This window comes from Equus asinus, chromosome 20 (assembly GCF_041296235.1).
Source record: "Equus asinus isolate D_3611 breed Donkey chromosome 20, EquAss-T2T_v2, whole genome shotgun sequence".
Taxonomy (NCBI): Eukaryota; Metazoa; Chordata; class Mammalia; order Perissodactyla; family Equidae; genus Equus; species Equus asinus.
The window spans coordinates 70,213,994-70,234,564 of NC_091809.1; the positions used below are offsets into that span (position 1 = coordinate 70,213,994).

Below are 20,571 nucleotides of genomic sequence, written 5' to 3' on the forward strand. Positions count from 1 at the left end.
TTGTGACTCTAGATTTTTGCTGTGTGGTTGCTAGATGGCTTACATAAAACATCTCATAGATAAAATAGTCCTAGGGGAAAAAGTTTTTAAAAAATAGGTCAAACACATGTTCTGTGTATTGGACAAATGGTAGCATGTATTTCTATATCTAATATCCTAGATTGATTACAGTGCATGCCACATAATCACTTGTTGTAATGATCAGCTGTTGATTAAATATGATAAAAAACAAAATAACTTACCGATTAAAGGGAACAATAAGTTGCAAGTGTTACTGTTTTCCTCCAAACTAATATTTCCAACTACACTTGCTGTTTTAGCAACCCATATCTTTCTTCAGGAAAGCTACCAGCAGGAAGAAGACAAAAAGAGAGAAACTTTTGTGTTTTGTCCTCTTTAAAAATGATATAATAGAGTTGGAGAATGAGGAGACTGATGCCTAGAAATATGTAATGATTTACTCAGTTGGATAGTGGAAACGTGTGACTTATGGGTCTTAACTCAGTATCCTATTTACAACATAATGCTTTAAGGCAAAAATTAAAGACAGTTACTCCTCTTTACCCTAAAATAAAGTGTTGTACCAAGGTAATATGGTATGGTAGTGAAGTTAAATCCCTAGATTTGCTGAAACTATTTTTACAAAAGCCTTAATTTTATATGCTTTATAAATTTATACTGTATAAATAATATACTTTACGGTCTTTTTTAAGCAGAATACTCTATTGCCTCTTTAAGCAGAAGGAATAGATCCTATTTAAAATTTATCATTATGACTTAAGGCATTTCTGTGCATGCCACTTATTTTATTGTGGAGAATCAGTGTGATACCTTCTGGTAATATTGAAATATATATGAAAATTTTGTCCCTAAACTAAATACTTCCACTGTTCGTTAAATTAAATTGTATTGTTGGTCAGTGAGCAAGGCTAGCAGGGGTAGTTTCTCCTTACAGTCAGACTTTGAGTTGTCAATCCTTATTGTAGTTAGTGTGCCTGCCTATAAAAGGTCTTTCAATTTTTGATTCTCAACTCTTTTTAAAAGGCAAAGTAACTGAAGAATCAAGCTTGTTGAAGTTTTCATCACAGCTTACCCATAATTCTGAGTCATTAGGCTCTGCATAAAAGTTTGCCAACGCTGATTTCCGTTTTTCTTTATAGGAGTCAGAGTATGAAGATTTGTGGCAAGTATTTTCTTTACCTATCAGACTTATGTATTATTCAGTAGAATTGAAGTTATCAAGAATATGGATATTATTCACTTTTTTCCTTACCATTTGGCACTCCACAGTGATCTCATAAGAGAAAGTGTGTTATTCCAGTTTCCCTGCCAGACTGTTTTTTTGATAATCGAATTTATTGAGGTAAAATTTTCACACATTTTAAGTTTACAGTTTTAGGAGGTTTAACAAATGTATATGCCTGTGTAACCATCACCCAGATCAAGATACAGAAAATGCCCATCATCCCAGAAAGTTTCCCTATGCCTCTTTGCAGCCAATCTCCTCCCTCTCCTTACTTGCCTCAGGCAATCACCCATCTAATTTCGAACACCATAGATTAGTTTTGCCTCTTCTTCATATAAATAGAATCATATACGAAGTATTCTCTTGTGTCTGGCTTCTTTCCCTCAACAATGTCTGCCAATAATATTACATGTATTGGCAGCTATCTCATTTTCATTGCTGAGCCATATTCCATTGTGAGCATACCACAATTTATCCACTCATCTGTTGATGGACATTTAGGTTGTTTCCTTTTTAAACTGCTATGAACATGCATGTAAGAGTCTTCTTGTGATTATGTTTTTGCTTTTCTTTAGTAAATACCTACAAGTGGAATTTTGGAGTCATAAAGTAACTATATTTATTTAACTTCATAAGAAACCGCCAAACTGTTTTCCAGAGTGGTTTTACGGTTTTACATTCCTACCAGCAATGTCTGAAAGTTCAAGTTCCTTGCCATATTTTATTTTAGGGAATTTTTAGTTACTTTCTCTCTTTCTGCCACATGACCGGAGTTTTTTGTTTTGTTTTATTACATTAACACTTTGCTGATGAAGTTATGAATTTTTAAAGAGGCAAAAAACTCTTTGCAGATGAACAAGGTGGAAGTCTAAAATAAACATGACATGAAAAGCAAGATTTTAGAAGACTCTGGCTTCATGAGTTATTAGAAAGAAAGATGGATTTTATCCTCAGACTTTCAGTAACAGTTTTTAATGGCTAGTCACTTGGCTGAGACCTTATTATAACACTTCTTTCAGAGTCCCTGCTGCTGCTTGAATTGTAAAGGCTGCAACAGAAATGTGTTTCTTTACTTCTGTCCAGGCGGAACGAGGGTCTGCTTTATTTTCAATATCAAACATAGCATCGTATATCCCAGGAAATGATTCTCCAGCATATTTGTTGTGGCTACTTGGAGCAAAGATGATGTGCCTAACAGAAAAAAACATAAAGAAGGCAGGTTGAGCTAAAGAGTATACATATATGACATTTTAGATGCTTTTTCTTTAGTCACTCCCTTTTGATAGACTACGTCTTAGTGAGTATTCTGTGTCTCCTCTGGCATTCACTTTTGTTACTCCTAAATAAAGACACGTACAGTCATGAGTCACTTAATGACAGGGATACATTCTAAGAAATGCATTCTTGGGTGATTTTGTTGTCGTGTGAACATCACAGAGTATACTTACACAAACCTAGATGGCATAGCCTGCTACACATCTAGGCTATATGTTACTAATCTTATAGGACCACCGTCATATATTTGGTCTGCCATTGACTGAAATGTCGTTATGTGGCACATGACTGTATAATTGACTTGAGATACTTATGTAATGGTATAATTTTAAGCAAAGAAAGGAGCTGACAGTATGCATTTGCTAGGACATGTCTCATGAATCATATGTTGCTAACCCATATAGTTGGAAGAAAGTAGGTTTGTCTAACTGCCTGGACATGCCCACAAACAGTGATAACATGTATGCTTTATGGACATATTTAATGAGAGAGGAGACTGAAAAAAACTTTTATTTTTGTGTTGCCTTTTTTGAGAGATTCAACAATGACAGCTGTTCCCAATATTCTTCAGACCTTAAAAAACAATAATGAAAGAAACTTGTATTCCACGATTTTGTTATCTTATAGTACTGTCAGTTAGCATCTGATATGGGTCTCACTAGGCTAAAATCAAGGTGTCAGCAGGGCCACATGCTTTTCTGGAGGCTCTAGGGGAGAATCCATTTGCCTGCTGTTTTCTATCTTCTAGAGGCCTCCCTCATTTCTCCATCTGCAAAACCAGCAACAGCAGGTCAGAGTGAGGCCCCTTCACACGGCATCACTCTACCTTTCTGTTCTGCCTCTCACTCCCACTATAAAAGACCCCTCTGATCACATCATTGGGCCTACCTGGATAACCCAGGAAAACTTCCCTTTCATAAGGTCGGTTGACTACAAACCTGAATTCTATCTGCAACCTTAATTCTTCTTTGCCATGTAACCTATCATATTCACAGGCTCTGGGTATTAGGGAATGGGCATCTTTGGGAGATCATTATTTTGCCTGCCACATAGAGCCATTAAGTTTAAGGAACTTCCTTAAAGAAAAAAAATGACAAGAGTATTAGAATGTCTAAAATATGCTCAATGAAGGATATTTGCCTTTCTTGTGATAGTTTCAGTGTATTACCCACAACTCAAGTTTTCAGAGATTAATGTAACTCATGCTTTTTATTCTGCAGTGAACATTTACACTTCTGAATTTTAAGATGTTTTAAATATATTCACAGTAAAAACATTTTAAAATATGTGCAATTTTTACTGATTCTTTCATTATTAATCACACTATGAAGTTATAATAAATACATATAATATATACACCTATATAATACATATATGTACACATTGGATTACTCTGATATTTTTATCCAATATTTATCAATTCTAAGTGGTAAAAAAATTTTATTCCACTAGAAATCTGGTAATCTACTATCCTTTTTTGAAGTTTATGAAATAACATAACTTAAAAATGGCATTGATCCAGTATGTATACTGAAACTTTTTAATCTCAGGTTTTAAAAGATCTACAAAGGCACAAGAAACAGGATGTTCAATATCAATAATTATTAGGGAAGTGCAAATCAAAACTACAATGAGCTATCACCTCACACCTGTCAGAAGGGCTGTAATTAACAAGACAAGAAATAACAAGTGTTGGAGAGGGTGTGGAGAGAAGGGAACCCTCATCCACTGCTGGTGGGAGTGCAAACTGCTGCAGCCACTATGGAAAACAGTATGGAGATTCCTCAAAAGATTAGGAATAAAACTACCACATGATCCAGCTATTCGACTTCTGGGTATTTATCCAAAGAACACGAAAACATGAATGTGTAAAGATATTTGCACCTCTGTGTTCACGGCAACATTATTCACAATAGCCAAGATTTGGAAACAACCTAAGTGCGATCAGTGGCTGAATAAATAAAGATGTGGTGTATATACACAATGCAATTCTACTCAGCTTTATAAAAAGGATGAAATCTTGCCATTTGTGACAACATGGATAGACCTTGAGGTATTGTGCTAAGGGAAATAAATCAGAGAAAGTCAAATACTGTTTGATTTCACTCATAAGTAGAAGATAACAACAAATGAATACATAGAGATTAGACTGGTGGTTAACAGACGGGAAGCGGGGAGGAGGGAGGGTGAAAGAGGTGATAGGGCATCTGTGTACAGTGACAGATGGTAATTAATCTTTGGGTGGTGAACATGCTATAGTCTACACAGAAATCGAAATATGATGTACACTTAAAATTTATATAACATTATAAACCAATGTTACCTCCATAAAGAAAATACATTTTAAAAAGATTCACAAGCTGTTTTTAACCTGATCTACATTGCCAGATGAGGAAAAAAAGTTTTGAAATAAATTATTTAAAAAATGAAAAATTCTAGGTAGCTGGTATTAATATTATAGCTACATTTCTTTTTAGAGTTACTGGGGAAAGTGGAAGTGTGTAACATATATTCAGTTAAAAAGTAATCCTTATAATCAGGAAGGGAAAACTTATTTCCATACCACTGCAGACTGAAACACAGCAGTATTATCTGGCTTTTTAAAATTTTTTATTGATGTATAATTGACATATAACATTATATAAATTTCAGGTATACAACATAATGATTTGATATTTGTATATATTGCCAAATGATCACCACAATAAGTCTAGTTAACACTGGTCACCTTACATAGTTACAAAAAGTGTATTTGGGGTTTTTTTTTGAGGAAGATAAGTCCTGAGCCAACATCTGCTGCTGAACCTCCTCTTTTTGCTGAGGAAGACTGGCCCTGAGCTAACATCTGTTGCCAATCTTCCCCTTTTTGCTTGAGGAAGATTGTCACTGAGCTAACGTCTGTGCCAATCCTATTTTACGTGGGATGCTGCCACAGTGTGGCTTCATGAGTGGTGCTAGGTCCACGCCTGGGATCGGAACCTGTGAACCCTGAGCCACTGAAGCAGAGCACACAAACTTAACAACTATACCACTGGACCAGCCCCACACTTAATCTTTAATTCATTTTGAGTTCATTTTTGTGTATGGTGTTAAAGTAGTGGTCTAGTGTCACTCTTTTGCACGTGGCTGTCCAGTTTTCCCAACACCATTTATTGAATAGACTACTTTCTCCATTGTATACTCTTGGCTCCTTTGTCATAAATTAATTGTCTATATGTATGGGGGTTTATTTCTGGGCCCTCAATTCTGTTCCATTTATCTGTGTGTCTGTTTTTCTGCCAATACCATACTATTTTGGTTACTATAGCTTTGTAGTGTAGTTTGAAATCAGGGAGTGTGATACCTTCTGCTTTGTTCTTTTTTCTCAGAATTGCTTTGGCTCTTTCAGAATCTTTTGTGGTTCCATATAAATTTTAGGATTTTCTTGTTCTATTTCTGTGAAAAATGCCAGTAGGATTTTGATAGGGATTGCACTGAATCTTAGATTGTTTTAGATAATATGGACATTTTAACAATGTAATTCTTCCAATCCGTGAGCATGGAATATATTTCCATTTCTTTGTGTCTACTTCAATTTCTTTCAGCAATGTCTTAGTTTTCAGCATACAAGTATTTCACATCCTTGGTTAAATTTATTAGTAGGTATTTTATTTTACTTTTTAAATTGTAAATGGGATTGTTTTCTTAATTTTTCTTTCTGATAGTTTGTTGTTGGCATATAGAAATGCAACAGATTTTTCTATATTGATTGTGTATTCTGCCACTTTACTATAGTCGTTTATTATTTTTAATAGTTTTTGGTGGAGTCTTTAGGGTTCTCTCTATATAAAATCATGGAGTCCACAAATAGTGACAGTTTTACTCTTCCTTTTCAACTTGGATCCCTTTTCTTTCTTTTTCTTGCCTCACTGCTCTGGCTGGGACTTGCAGTATGTTGAGTAAAAGTGGTGAGAGTGGGCATCCTTGTCTTCTTCCTGATCTTAGAGGAAAAGCTCTCAGTTTCTCACCATTGAGTATGATTTAGATGTAGGTTTATCATAGATGGCCTTTATTATGTTGATGTACTTCTCTTCTGTACCCATTTTTCAAGAGTTTTTTTTATCATAAATGGATGCTTAATCTTGTCAGATGCTTTTTCTGCATCTATTGAGATGATCATATGATTTTTATCCTTTAATTTGTTACTGTGCTGTATCATGTTGATTGACTTGCAGATGTTGAACTATCCTTGCATCCCTGAAATAAAGCCCACTTGTCATGGTGTTACGATCCTTTTTAATGTATTGTTGTATTTAGTTTGCTAATGTTTTGTTGAGGATTTTTGCATCTAAGTTGATCAGAGATATTGACCTGTAATTTTCTTTTTTTGTGTTATCTTTATCTGGTTTTGGTATCAAGGTGATGTTGGTCTTACAATGAATTAGGAAGAAGTGTTCTTTCCTTTTCAGTGTTTTGGAACAGTCTGAGAAGGATAAATGTTAAATCTTCTTTGAAGTTTCGTAGAATTCACCAGGGAAGTTGCCTGGTCCTGGACTTTCGTTTGTTAGGAAGTTTTGATTACTGTTTCAATCTCTTTTGGAAAGATTGGTCTAAAATATTTTCTATTTTTTCATGGTTTAGTCTGGGAAGGTTGTTTGATTCTAAAAATTTATCCATTTCTTTTAGATTTTCTAATTTGTTGGTGTATAGCTGTTTGTATTAGTCTCTTGTGATCCTTTGTATTTCTAGGGTATCCACTGTAACTTCTGCTCTTTCATTTCTGATTTTATTTATTTGAGGCTTCTCTTTTTCTTAGTGAGTTTAGCTAAAGGTTTTCAATTTTGTTTATTTTTTCAAGGAACAAGGTCTTAGTTTTATTGATCTTTTCTACTGTCTCCTTAGTTTCTGTTTATTTCCTCTGTGGTTTCTATTTCCTTCCTTCAACTTTCTTTGAGTTCACTTGTTCTTTTCTAGTTCTTTTTTGTGTAAGGTTAGACTGTTTGAGAATTTTTTGTTTCTTGAGGTAGACCTATTTTGCTATAAACTTCCCTCTTAGTACAACTTTTGTTGTATCCCAAAGATTTTGGTATGTCGTATTTTCATTTTTATTTATCTCCATGTATTTTTTTATTTCTCCTTTGGTTTCTTCATTGATCCAATAGCTCTTCAGTAGCATGTTGTTTAATCTCCACATATTTGTGATTTCCAGTCTTCTTTAGTTGATTCCTAGTTTTATACCATTTTGATCAGAAAAGATACTTTATATGATTTCATTATTAAATTTATTGAGACTTGTTTTGTTTCCCAATGTATAGTCTATCCTTGAGAATGTTCCATGTGTACTTGAGAAGAATGTGTACTCTGCTTTTGGATGGAATGTTCTGTATATATCTATTAAGTCTATCTGGTCTAATGTGTTATTCAAGGCCAATTTTTCGTTGTTGACTCTCTGTCTGGATGATCTATCCATCAACGTAAGTAGGGTGTTAAAGTCCCTTACTTTTTGTTGTATTGCTGTCAATTTCTCCCTTTAGGTCTGTTAGCAGTTGCTTTATATATTTTGGTGCTCCTATGTTGGGTGCATATATATTAATAAATGTCATGCCTTCTTGATGGGTTGTCACCTTTATCATTATATAATGTCTATCTTTGTCTCTTGTTGCCTTATTTGGCTTGAAATCTATTTAGTCTGATGTAAGTATGGCTATACCCACTTTCTTTTGGTTGCCATTTGCTTGGATTATCATCTTTCATCCCTTCACTTTGAGCCTATGTTTGGCTTTGAGCTCAGATGAGTCTCCTGAAGGCAGCATATTGTTTGGTCTTGTTTTTTAATCCATCTAGCTACTCTGTGTCTTTTGATTAGTGAGTTCAATCCAATTACATTTAAGGTTTTTATTGATATATAAGGACTTACTACTGCCATTTTATCTTGTTTTCTGGTTGCTCTATATCTCCATTGCTTCTTTTCCCTTGTGTTTCTATATGCCTTTTTTTTTAGTCATTTTCTATGATGTTTTTCTCATTTTTTTTTTGTTTTGTGTGTCCACTCTAGATTTTTGTTTTACGGTTACGATGCAGTTTGTTTACAATATCTCACAGATAAAATTGTCTTTTTTCTGCTGATAGTATCTTATTTTCATTTTCCTATACAGGGTTCATCCTTTTCCTCTTCCCCTTTTATGTTTTTGTTGTCCACATTATCCCTTTTTATGTTGTGAGCTCATTACCATATTGAAGTAGCTTTAGTTATTTTTAATTAGTTTTTTCCCTTTAACCTTTATGCTACAATTAAGTGTTTAACACCCTATTCTGCAATAGCTTTGCAATTTTCTGGTTCTGTTTACTTATTACTTTACTCAAAGTTGTGTGTACTTTTTCACTTTCATTTCTGGTAGAAGAGCTCCTTTCAACATTTCTTATAAGGCAAGTCTAGTGGGTAGTGAACTCCCTCAGCTTTTGTCTGGGAAAGCCTTTATTTCTTTTTCATGTCTGGAGGATAACTTTGCTGGATAGAGTATTCTTGGCCAGCAGTATTTATCTTTCAATATTTTGAATATGTTATTCCACCCTCTCCTGGTCTGCAGAATTTCTGCTGAGAATTCTGCTAATAGCCTAATGGGAGTTCCTTTGAAGGTTACTGTCTTTTTTTCCTTGGCTCTATTTAAAATTCTTTGTCATTGACTTCTGACAGTTTCAATAAAATATATCTTGGAGAAGGTCTTTTTGTGTTGAGATAATTAAATGTTCTGTTAGCTTCATGTAATTGTATATCCAGGTACTTCTCAAAGATTGGGTAGTTCTCAGCTATCATTTTGTTAACTAAGCTCTCCACTCTCTTCTCCCTGTATTCTCCTTCTGAGATACCCATTAGCCTTATGTTGCTTTTTGTAATATATTTGTCACATATTTCTTGTAGAGCTTCTTAATTTTAAAACATGTTAGTTGTCTCTCCTCTTCCACATTTGAGGTTGCTAATTCTCTTTTCCATATGGTCTGCTCTATTTCCAATGCTTTCTAGTGTATTCTTCATCTGATTTATTGAGTCCTGCAGCTCCAGAATTTCTGTTTCTTTCTTTTTTAGAGTTTCAATATCTTCAGTAAATACTTCTAATAATGAATTTTATTCCTGAGTTCACTGAACTTTCTGAGTTTTCTTGTAGCTCATTGAATTTCTTTATGAATGCTATTTTGAATTCTCTATGAGTTAAATTGCAATCTTCCATGACTTCAAGTTTGGTTTCTGGAGAATCGTCATCTTCTTTTTGTGATACTATGTAACCATAATTTTTAATGTTGCTTGATGAGTTTTCCTTCACTGGTGCATTTTTAGTAGTGAACACCTTTCTTATTTTGGTAAGGCTTTGTTTACTTTGATTCTGAGCTGCCTCTGGTTATATTTTAAAGACAGCTCTTTCCATACTCTACTGCCTCTGCCAGAGGTGTTTTCACTACCCTTGTTGCCACTGCTTGTGCCACTGAGATTGCTGGTATCTTGCTGCTTCCAGGGTTGCGGGCTCCACCACCACAGCAAGGGGAGGGGGAAGGAGAGGGTGGAAGCTAGGTCATGGGAACCTCTGCCTCAGAGGTTGTCTGGTTTGTAGGTGCTGCCCCTGTGGGTGGAGACACTGGGGTTGTGGCTCCTGCTGTGACTTGGGGGTCCAGGATGGCAGGAGCCACCACTGCTGCTACTGGGTTTTCTGGGGGTGCTGGCACCACCACTGCTGAGGGCATCAGGTTCTCAGGTGTTGCCACTGCAGCCAGGCAAGCTGAGGTCATCAGCACCCCTGCCGGGCAGAGGGTCTTTAGGTTGTGGGTGCCATTGGGGTTCCTGGAGCCTCCAGTTGCTGATGCTGCCACAGTTCCTGGAGCTTCAGTTTGTGGCCACTGCCGCTGTGGACACCAAGATCTAAAATGCAGCTGCCAAGGGCTAGACCTGTGGCTGACTGGTTAAGTTCACATGCTCCACTTTGGTGGCCCAGGGTTTCACTGGTGGATCCTGGGTGTGGACCTGGCACCACTCATCAAGCCATGCTGGGGTGGTGTCCCACATAGCAGAGCCAGAGGACCTACAACTAGAATATATAACTATGTACTGAGGGGTTTGGGAAGAAGAATAAAAAATAATAAAAAAAATAAAACGTGACCTCCACTGCTGGGAGTGCCAGGGTCAAAGGCATTGTTGCTACTGGGTAGGGAGTGCTGGTTCGCAAGTGCCACTGCAGTTCCTGGAGCCTCTGACTGTAGGTGCTACCTTGGTTTCTGAAGCCTCTGGTCTCAGAAGCCAGCACAGTTCCTGGAACCTCAGGTCGAGGGTGCCATCACCACTGCTGGGGGTAGCACTGTCTTAGATACAGCCACCACTGCCAGGGTGATGTGGGTGCTGCCACAGTTCCTAGAGCCTCTGGTTGTGTGCACCTGACGTGTTTTTGGAGCCTCTCATCCCAGGAGCAGCTGCCACCACCCCCTGGTTCTGCTATCTCCACAAGGGACAGTCTACCCTCCTTCAGATGTACAGATGTGTGGATCTCTCAGGCATTTTGTTGTGTGGAGTAAAGGATCCTGTGTTGGTCTATGGATGTTCCATTGGTTGTAACTTAGAGGGAATAGATAAAGGGAATGAGTCACACCACCATGATGCTGATGTCACTTCTTCATTTTGTTAAGGTGGTGTATCACATTGATTTATTTGTGGATGTTGAACCATCCTTGCATCCCTGGAATGAATCCCTCTTGGTCATGGTATATGATCCTTTTAATGTATTGTTGAATTTGGTTTGCTAATATTTTATGGAGGATCTTTGCATCCATATTCATCAGGGATACAGGCCTGTAATTTTCTTTTTTTGTGTTATCCTTATCTGGTTTTGGTATCAGGGTAATGCTGGCCTCATAAAATGAGTTTTGAAGTGTTCCCTTCTCTTTAGCTTTTTGGATGAGTTTGACAAGGACTGGTGTTAATTCTTCTTTGAATGTCTGGTAGAATTCACCAGTGAAGCTGTCTAGTCTTGGACTTTTGTTTCTTGGGATGGTTTTTAGTACTGATTCAATCTCCTTACTGGTAGTTGGTCTATTCAGATTTTCTATTTATGATTCAGTCCTGAAAGGTTGTATGTTTCTGGGAATTCATCCATATCTTCTAGGTAGTCCAATTTGTTGGCTTATAATTTTTCATAGTAGTTTCTTATGATCTTTGTATTTCTTTGGTTTCAGTTGTAACGTTACCTCTTTCACTTCTGGTTTTATTTATTTTAGCCCTCTTTTTGTCTTGGTGAGTCTAGCTAAAGGTCTGTCAATTTTGTTTATGTTTTCAAAGAACTATTTCTTAGTTTCATTGATCTTTTCTGTTGTGTTTTTAGTCTCTATTTATTTCCACTCTTGTCTTTATTTGCTTCCTTCTACTAACTTTGGACTTCATTTTTTCTTCTTTTTCTAGTTCCTTGGGGTGCAATGCTAGGTTGTTTATTTGAAATTTTTCTTGTTTCTTGAGGTAGGTATTTATCACTATGAACTTTCCTCTTAGAACTGCTTTTGCCTCTTTCCATAAATTTTGGCATGTTGTATTTCCATTTTTGTCTCTGTCAAGATATTTTTTTATTTCTCTTTTGATTCATCGGTTGTTCAGTAGCATGTTGTTTAATCTCCACATATTTGTGAATTTTCCAGTTTTCTCCTTGTAATTTATTTCTAGTTTCAAACCACTGTGGTCAGAAAAGATGCTTGATATGATTTCAATCTTCTTAAATTTGTTGAGACTTGTTTTGTGGCATAACATATGATCTACCCTGGAGAATATTCCATGTGAACTTGAGAAGAATGTGTGTTCTGCTTTTGGGTGGAATGTTCTGTATATGTCTTTTAAGTCCATTTGGTCTAACATGTTGTTTAAGGCTGGTGTTTCTTTCTTGACTTGACCTCTACTATTACTGTATTACTATCTGTTTCTCCCTTTAGGTCTGTTAATACTTGCTTTACATATTTAGTTGCTCCTAGATAAGTTCATAAATATTTACAAATGTTGTATCCTTTTCTTGGATTGACCCCTTTACCATTGTGTAACACCCTTTTTTGTCTCTTACTACAACGTTTTCTTTAAAGTATCTTGTTTGATACAAGTATAGCTACCCTCACTTTCTTTTTATTTTATTTTTCCTTTTTCCCTCCAAAGCCCCCCAGTACACAGTTGTGTATTTTTAGTTGTGGGTCCTTCTAGTTGTGGTATGTGGGATGCTGCCTCAGCATGGCCTGATAAGCCGTGCCATGTCCACATCCAGGATTTAAACCAGTGAAACCCTGGGCAACAGAAGTGGAGCACGTGAACGTAACCACTTGGCCATGGGGCCAGCCCCTACCCTCACTTTCTTTTGGTTTCATTTGCATGGAAAGTCTTTTTCCATCCTTTCACTTTTGATCCACTCACTTTCTGTCTGTCCTTACATCTGAAGTGAATCTCTTATAGGTGGCATGTAGATGGGTCTTGTTTTTTTTTTATCCATTCAGCCATTCTATGTCTTTTGATTGGAAAACTTGTCCATTTACATTTAAAGTAATTATTGATAAGTATGTACTTATTGCCATTTTGTTCATTGTTTCCTGGCTGTTTTGTGGTTCCTCTTTGTTCCTTTCTTCTCTTGGTTTCTTCCTTTGTGGTTTGATGACTTTCCTTAATGGTATCTAGATTCCTTTCTCATTACCTTTTGTGTATCTACTATAGGTTTTTGCTTTGTGGTTACCACGATGCTTACATATAACAACTTGTATCTATAACAGTCTATTTTAGTTTGATAACAACTTAAATTTGAACACATCCTAAAGCTCTACATTTTTACTCTTCTCTCCCCACATTTTATGTTTTTGATGTCACATTTTACTTCTTTTTATCCTGTGTATCTCTTAATTACTACAATTGTAGTTATTTTACTACTTTTGTATTTTAACCTTCATACTAGCTTTATATTAATCCTCTACCTCTAGTATATATTTACCTTTACCAGTGAGGTTTATACTTTCATATATTTTCTTGTTACTAATTAGTGCCCTTTCTTTTCATCTTAAAGAACTCCTTTTAACATTTCCTGTAAGGCTACTTTAGTGATGATGAACTCCTTCAGCTTTTGTTTGTCTAGAAAACTTTCCCCTTCGATTCTGAATGATAACTTTGCTGGACAGATCATTCTTGGTTGGAAGGTTTTCTTCTTTGAGCACTTTGAATATATCATGCCACTCCTTTCTGGCCTGCCAAGTTTGTGCTGAAAAATCTTCTCATATTCTTATGGGGGTTCCTTTGTGCATAACAAGTTATTTTCTCTTGCTGCTTTTAAGATTCTCTCCTTGTCTTTAACTTTCGACATTTTAATTATAATGTGTCTTGATGTGGGTCTCTTTGGGTTTATCTTATTTAGAACTATGGGCTTCCTGGATGTCTGTTTCCTTCCCAAGGTTAGGGAAGTTTTAAGCCCCTTTCTCTTGCTCTTCTTCTGGGACCCCTGTGATGTGAATGTTACTATGTTTGAAGTTTTCCCATGAGCCCCTTAAGATAACGTCACTTTTTTTCATTATCTTTTCTTTTTACTGCTCTGATTCGGTGAGTTCCACTGCTCTCTATTTGAATTCACTGATCCTTTCTTCTGCTTCATCTAGTCTGCTGTTGAACCCTTCTACTGTATTTTTCAGTTCAATTATTGTATTCTTCAACTCTGTGACTTCTATTTTGTACTTTTTTAAATTTCTATCTCTTTATTGAAATTTTCAGTGTGTTCAGTTCATTTGCTTCTCCCAAGTTCAGTGAGCATCTTTATGGCCATTACTTTGAACTCTTTATCAGGTAGATTACTTATGTCCATTTCATTAAGGTTTTTTCCTAAGGTTTTATCTTGTTCATTTGTTTGGAACATATTTCTCTGTTTCCTCATTTTGCTTTTTACTCTTTATGTTGGTCTCTATGCGTTAGATGAAAAGCCACCTCTCCTGCTCTTGAAGGAGTGTCTTCATGTAGAAGATGAACCTACCATTCAAACTTGCCCTAGCTCTTGGCTGTCTCTCATACCTTTGTGATTGCCCAACAGCCTATTTTATTTTTAATAGCTCCCAGTAGTTTAGACTGTGCCAAGACTGGTCAGTGTACCAAAGGGGAGTATCTCAGTCAGCCCTCAGTTTCAGGTTGACTGGAAGCCAGCCCCTCAGGCAGCAGCTTTTAAAGTAAGCAAATATATACCACCCTGTGGGACTACAAGTGTAAGCCCTGGTGGCCACCAGAGCCAGGTGATATGGAGGTGTCAACAGTTGTAAAACTGTATGAGCTCCTTTCTGGGATATACCAGAGAGTTGTAGTAAGGCAGAGGGAGAGCACAAAGATGGCATTTCCCCAGCCTACATTCTCTGAGAGCATCTCTGTGGCCTCTAGATTTGTGCCAAACCTCAAGCCTGCTCCTCAGGCTGAAGCTCTAGGACAAGCAAATAGGCCTCTTTCAGAAAGACTGGTGGTGTGTTTCAGTCTGCTGCCTGTGCGATACCCTGGGGATGGTAGCCTGCCAAGCACCATTTCTCCAATTGTTAACAGTTCTGAGGGACCTAGGAGCACAAGCCCCTCTGGCCACTAGAACCAGGCACTCAAGTGGCATCCCCTGGGTGGTAGCTGTAAAAACTGGGGTCCAGATTCAGGTAAAAGCTCCCCTCTGGGAGATACTGACACTTTGGAGCTTGGCAGAAGGAGAGCGTGAAGATGGTGCCCACCAGCCTTAATCCAGAGAGCATCCCTGCAGGCCTCTGCCCTTCTCGCTGATGCTTTAAGATTAGCAAATGAATCTCTTTCACATAAAATCTGGGTGCTTTTCAAAGGGTGGTTTCCTATAGTGACTGAGTCCACACAAGCCCTTTAGGAGATGTTTCTCAGTTTGCTACAGCCCTTTTGGTGTCACAGACATGAGCCCCATTGGTTTTCAAGGCCAGATGTTTTGAGAACTCCTCTCAGGTGCAAGTCTTAAAAGTTGGGCGCCCAAATTGGGGTACGAACCCTTTGCTCTTCACGAGGAAGCGCCAGGTTTGTGCGTTCCCTTCTGATTGTGGGTTACCACGCCAGTGGTGGGGTTTATGGTGAGACTGGGTCTCAGCTTCTCCTTCCTGCTGCAACGTAACCTTTTTCTCATTTGCCCGATGTGAAGGAGTTGCTCAGTTAGTTTTCAGGCCTTTACAGAGAAAATTGTTCCATATGTAGCTATAGATTCAGTGTATTCATAGGAGGAGGTGAATTCAGGATCTTCCTACATCGCCATCTTAAACCACCTCTCCCCTTGGCTTTAGAATAGAGTCTTAATATTCAGTTAATAGTTCCAAATAAATTTTTAAAATATAGTACAGTCTTTTTAGAGAACAGTTTGGCATTTACTTAATCAAATTTCAAATATGTTTACCCTTTAAGCCTGAAATCCCAGATGTTGATTATAGAGATATTAAAAAAATGTTCCAGTAGGACACAAGGACATCTGTGGTGGTACTTTTTATAATAGTAAATAATTGGGGAAAAAACAAATCTAATTGAAAATTCAGGACTAAAAAAATTATACATGTAAACCATACAATGCAACACTATGTAGCAGATAGGAGAAAGAGCTAAAACTATATACACTGACATGGAAAGATCTCTAAGATAAAGTATTAAGAAAAAAAGCAAGTTGCAAAATAATGTATGGTCCCATTTATGTAAAAAGAGATGAATAGATATATATGTACATTTGTACATAAATGCACTAAAAAATTCACACCAAACTCTTAGCAGTGATTTTCTCTGAAAGGATAACAAGTGTCTGGGTGCAGGTTATAGGAGGGAATGCTGAAGGTGTACTGTCCCTTTTCATTCTATAGGCTTCTACAGAGTTTGAATTTATTTTGACAAAATAGAGATGTTTTGCTTATAATATAAATAAATATATAAAGATAGACTAAGACTAGGCAAGAGAGGATTAACATATACATTGCTTTTAATTTCTTTGATTTATGTAAATAATTGATGGATGCTATTTCATTTGTATCAATAAAACATTTATGTTCATATTACTTATGACTTTATAAAAATAGCAACCATTTGCTGAGTGTATCGATTCTTGAGCTAAGTCTTTTGCATTCCTTAAATCTACAAACTTACGAGGTGAAAGCAGTTATAATCTCCATTGATAGCTGAGGAACCTGAAGCTGGGAGAAGTAATTGCCCAGGTCACTCTTAGCATGTGACAGAGCTGGGCTGTAAAAGCCTGTGTTTATAGTTAGTTAAGTGTTAATACTAATCACTAATATTTCTAAGAAAGGTAATATATAGAACTGTCTTTCGCATATGTTATTTGCTGATAAACAGCCTTGTAAAGTAGCAGTTATCACCATCTTAATTCAGATGAGAAAACTAGTAGTGACTTGCTCTAAATCACACGTGTAAGTAAACTAGACCACAGATTTTCTGATTCTAAATGGTATGACTTTTATGATTTTCTACCAAGGAACCGTAGTTTAAGAAGTACCTTGAAAAACGAGGCTATCCAAAAGCATGCAGCTAAGACACTGAAAGAAAACATAGAGATATAGACACAAAAGAGGATACTTCTTTAGGGGAAACCTAGTGGCCAGCTTCAAAAACCTAAAATGTATGGAAATAGATCTAGACTTACTCTGTATGACTCTGGAGAGCAGAACGGATCAGAGGGAGAAAATTACAGGGAAATAGATCTTTATAAAGAAAACTTTCCATGAAGTATACCTTTCCTAAAATGGAATGGACTTCCGCATGAGATAGTAAGCTTCTCATCAATGGAAGATTCAAACAGAGGCTGGATAACTACTTAGCTGAGATCTCATAGAACAGATTCATGTAGAAATTTGAACGACATGAGCTCTAAGACGCCCTTTGAGATCCTAGGGCTTTTAGATTTTCTTATAAAGAGTTCTTTGTCAACTATCATTTACCATTTACATCTATAGCAAAGCAATAAACAATATGAAATTAATTTTTCTAATATTACAACTTATACTGTTATGTATAATCTTACCCACGTTCCTCTCAGTATACATATTCACCTTCCATTCACCTGATGGCAGTAGTTTAAAGCTGACCTTAGGGAGGCTGGTTTGGGTCAGTGAGGTATTTGGTGTCCTTTAGTGGGACACCTGTTGCTTCCTTACCTATAGAACTGCCTCCCTGGCAAACCAAGGGGGTCGATGAATGCTCTTTCCAGGAGCATCAACTGGTCATTCATGATTCTCACTGCAATGGGACTTTGAGGAGAGAGAATAATTATAACTCTTACCACGGAACCATATTTTAAAATAATATTAAATAAGGATAAGGAATGGGAACATAAAAATCTATTGATTTTAGAAGTTAAGAAAATGCATATTAACAGAGTATTGCTTTACATGATAGGCTACATATACTAGCAGGGACATCTTTCTAATATTTATAATAAGCAGAGAGACCTATTGCAAAATGGTTTGTTTTGTTTTTCAAGACCACAGATTGATCAGAAAGAAGTGAAAGACATTTTTAATTCTTTCTAGGAGGATATCCAGGCCTCTTGCAAAGGTAGACAAGGCGTACTATCCAGTTGTTCTTGATAAGCCATTCACTTTTACTGTGGAGGAAAGAAGCAGAATAAAGGCTGAACAGTGAAGAACAAAGGAAAGTTGCAGGAGCCTGCAAGAAGTTGGCAGACAGCTGCCTACAGAATGGTAGACTCCCACTCAGAATCTGCCAACTCTCTTTTTGGGGTACTGTGTGAGCCCCTCAAAATGACTGGAAAGCTTTCTGGCAATATGGGAGGTGGGAAAGCTTATTCTGAGTGACTCTGGAAAAATAAAGAAATATGACATGGACTGTACTGTGGAAAAATTTATGCTTATTAAATAATGCTTTGAGTGCAACTTTTATTTTTCAACCTAAAAGTAGCAACAGGTTAAATGAAATGCAGAAAAATATCAATAAAAAAAGAATTTCTACACTGGTCATAGGAGTATTAGGCCTGTAGTGAAATATACTACAAAGGCACTTAAAGCTGCAGAACTATGAATTTCCAGCTATAGTCAGAATTCTTATCATGTAAACTCCTAAAGCATGTCTCTTTGGCCCTTGTGTTGGGATGAAGTTTTAGTCTACGATTTAGAGCAATGCTCCTCAAACTTTCATGTGAATACAATCCACCTGGAGAGCTTGTTAAAGTGCAGCACTCTAATTGAGTCGGTCTTGGGTGGGGTCTGATATTCTGCCTTTCTGACAAGCTTCCCGGTGACGCTGATGCTGCTGGTTTGCAGACCATGATCTGAGTAGCAGTGATTTAGAGCTGAATGCTTACATGAGTGTACACAGTTCAGTCGAGTAAGCAGATTGCTTTTCAAAACAGTAGGGAGCTTTACATTTGAAACTTACTCATTAAGATCAACTTGGGTAAGTCTTCTGTGAAAATCTGAAGCAGCCTCTGAGAAGTTTTTCACAGCAGAAAACAGGGAATCTTTTTTAAAAAAAGAAAAGTAGAATGAAATTCATAAATACAAGTGCTTCATATTTCAGAGGTTCACCTTCCTGCCCTCCCCTTCCAGGCTGATATGACAGAATAGATACTGAAACCATTTTTCTACTGAGCCTTCTTGCAGATCCATGGGAATTATTAGAAAATATTGTAACAAAATAATGTATAAGATAGAAAATGGCTAAATTGATTCTTAAGGAAATAACTTTCAAGAGTCTAAGATGTAAATAATTCTTTTAACTCATAATTTACCCGAAACCCAGCATTCATTTAGTTATTCATTCAATGCATATTTATTGGGAAAACTACCATATGCTAGATACTGGATACAGCTATAAATGAGCGATGTTCCTGTAATTATTACAGAATAAAACAATGCTAATCGTTGTTTTTAAGTAGTGATTTAAGATCTTGTTTAAAGGCAACTTGTGACAAGCTGATATATCTAGACTAAGAAATAGGATCAGGTTTAGTCTGATCAAACTCTTCTTTAGTTCACAAGGTTTCTGGAGAAAAAGGGATTAGGTTCTTAGTATATTTTTTATTACAAACTATTTATCATTTTTCCATTTGTTCTAACCCAGACATTAATATACAATATCAATCTGCTTCTTGCATTAATCCTATGAGGCATGGAATACATACTCATTTTACAGATAAACCCCTACAGCTCCAGACATGGGATTTCTATTAGGTCACACAGCTAGTAAGTAGTACATTCAGTATAAGAAAAAAGGTCTTTTTAGTCCTAGATATTCTTTAAGCTTTAATTATTGTTGCTGTTTTTTTAATCATGTACAATCAAATAAAGAATAGATATTATGGAAGCTGTGAGAAAAGAGTGTTGAAGAAGGAATTTTAAATTTCCACTGAAGCACAGAAGTGAAGATAGATAAGAACTGAAACGTGTCCCCGGGATTTAGTGACACAAGTGAGTGATAACTTGGGCAAGAGCAATTTCAGTAGAGTAGGAACCTAAGACAGTGCAGTGGATTGGTTAGTGGGAGGTAAAGAACAAGACAGGGACTGTAGATTATATATGCGTCTATCCATCCATCATTCCTTCCTTCATTAAAACATTTTCTGAGGGACTTTTTGCCTGGCGCTACGTGAAGAATTTTGATTGTGAAGGAAGTAGGGCACATCAGGTAGAATAAACGTTTTCAAGCTAGAAAAGATATGAGAATGTTTAACACTGATGGAGAGTCACCAGTAGAGATGGAGAGTTTGAAAATATGGGGGAGACAGGCATTAATAGATCAGACTAGGTCCCTAGGAAGGTAACCGGTGGATCAATTAACCTTGTATATATAAAGAGTCCTCCCACTGTAACGGTGTGGTTTCTGTCTCTCAACTGGACCCTGACTTCTACAAGTTGATAAAAGGTAATTCAACAAAGGCAGTCAGGGTATTTAGGAAGAGAACTGAGTGCTGGACAGCCACAGAACTATGAATATCCAACTTGTTCTAGGCTCTACTTATTTCTCCAATTTCATCTCTCCATTGTTCCCACCATTACAGAGATTCTCCAATCATGTCTAAGTAAATACAATTTCCTAAATTTTC

General features: G+C 36.7%; 1 protein-coding gene across 2 annotated transcripts in view; it reads right to left on the bottom strand.

Annotated features, from left to right (window-relative positions):
* Positions 1–1,840: 1,840 nt before the first annotated feature.
* The window catches only part of NAALAD2 (N-acetylated alpha-linked acidic dipeptidase 2), a 55,608-nt gene continuing 36,877 nt past the window's right edge, over positions 1,841–20,571 (bottom strand). Inside the window, exons 17-19 of one of the 2 annotated variants that reach the window (XM_044752785.2) lie at positions 18,906–18,987; positions 17,666–17,758; positions 1,841–2,437 (exon numbers count right to left, since the gene is read on the bottom strand). In XM_044752785.2, coding sequence (XP_044608720.1) covers positions 2,248–2,437; positions 17,666–17,758; positions 18,906–18,987 — 365 coding nt within the window. In that variant the 3' untranslated portion in view covers positions 1,841–2,247. The remainder of the gene's footprint in view (positions 2,438–17,665; positions 17,759–18,905; positions 18,988–20,571) is intronic. The other variant, XM_044752786.2, reaches the window with a different exon arrangement.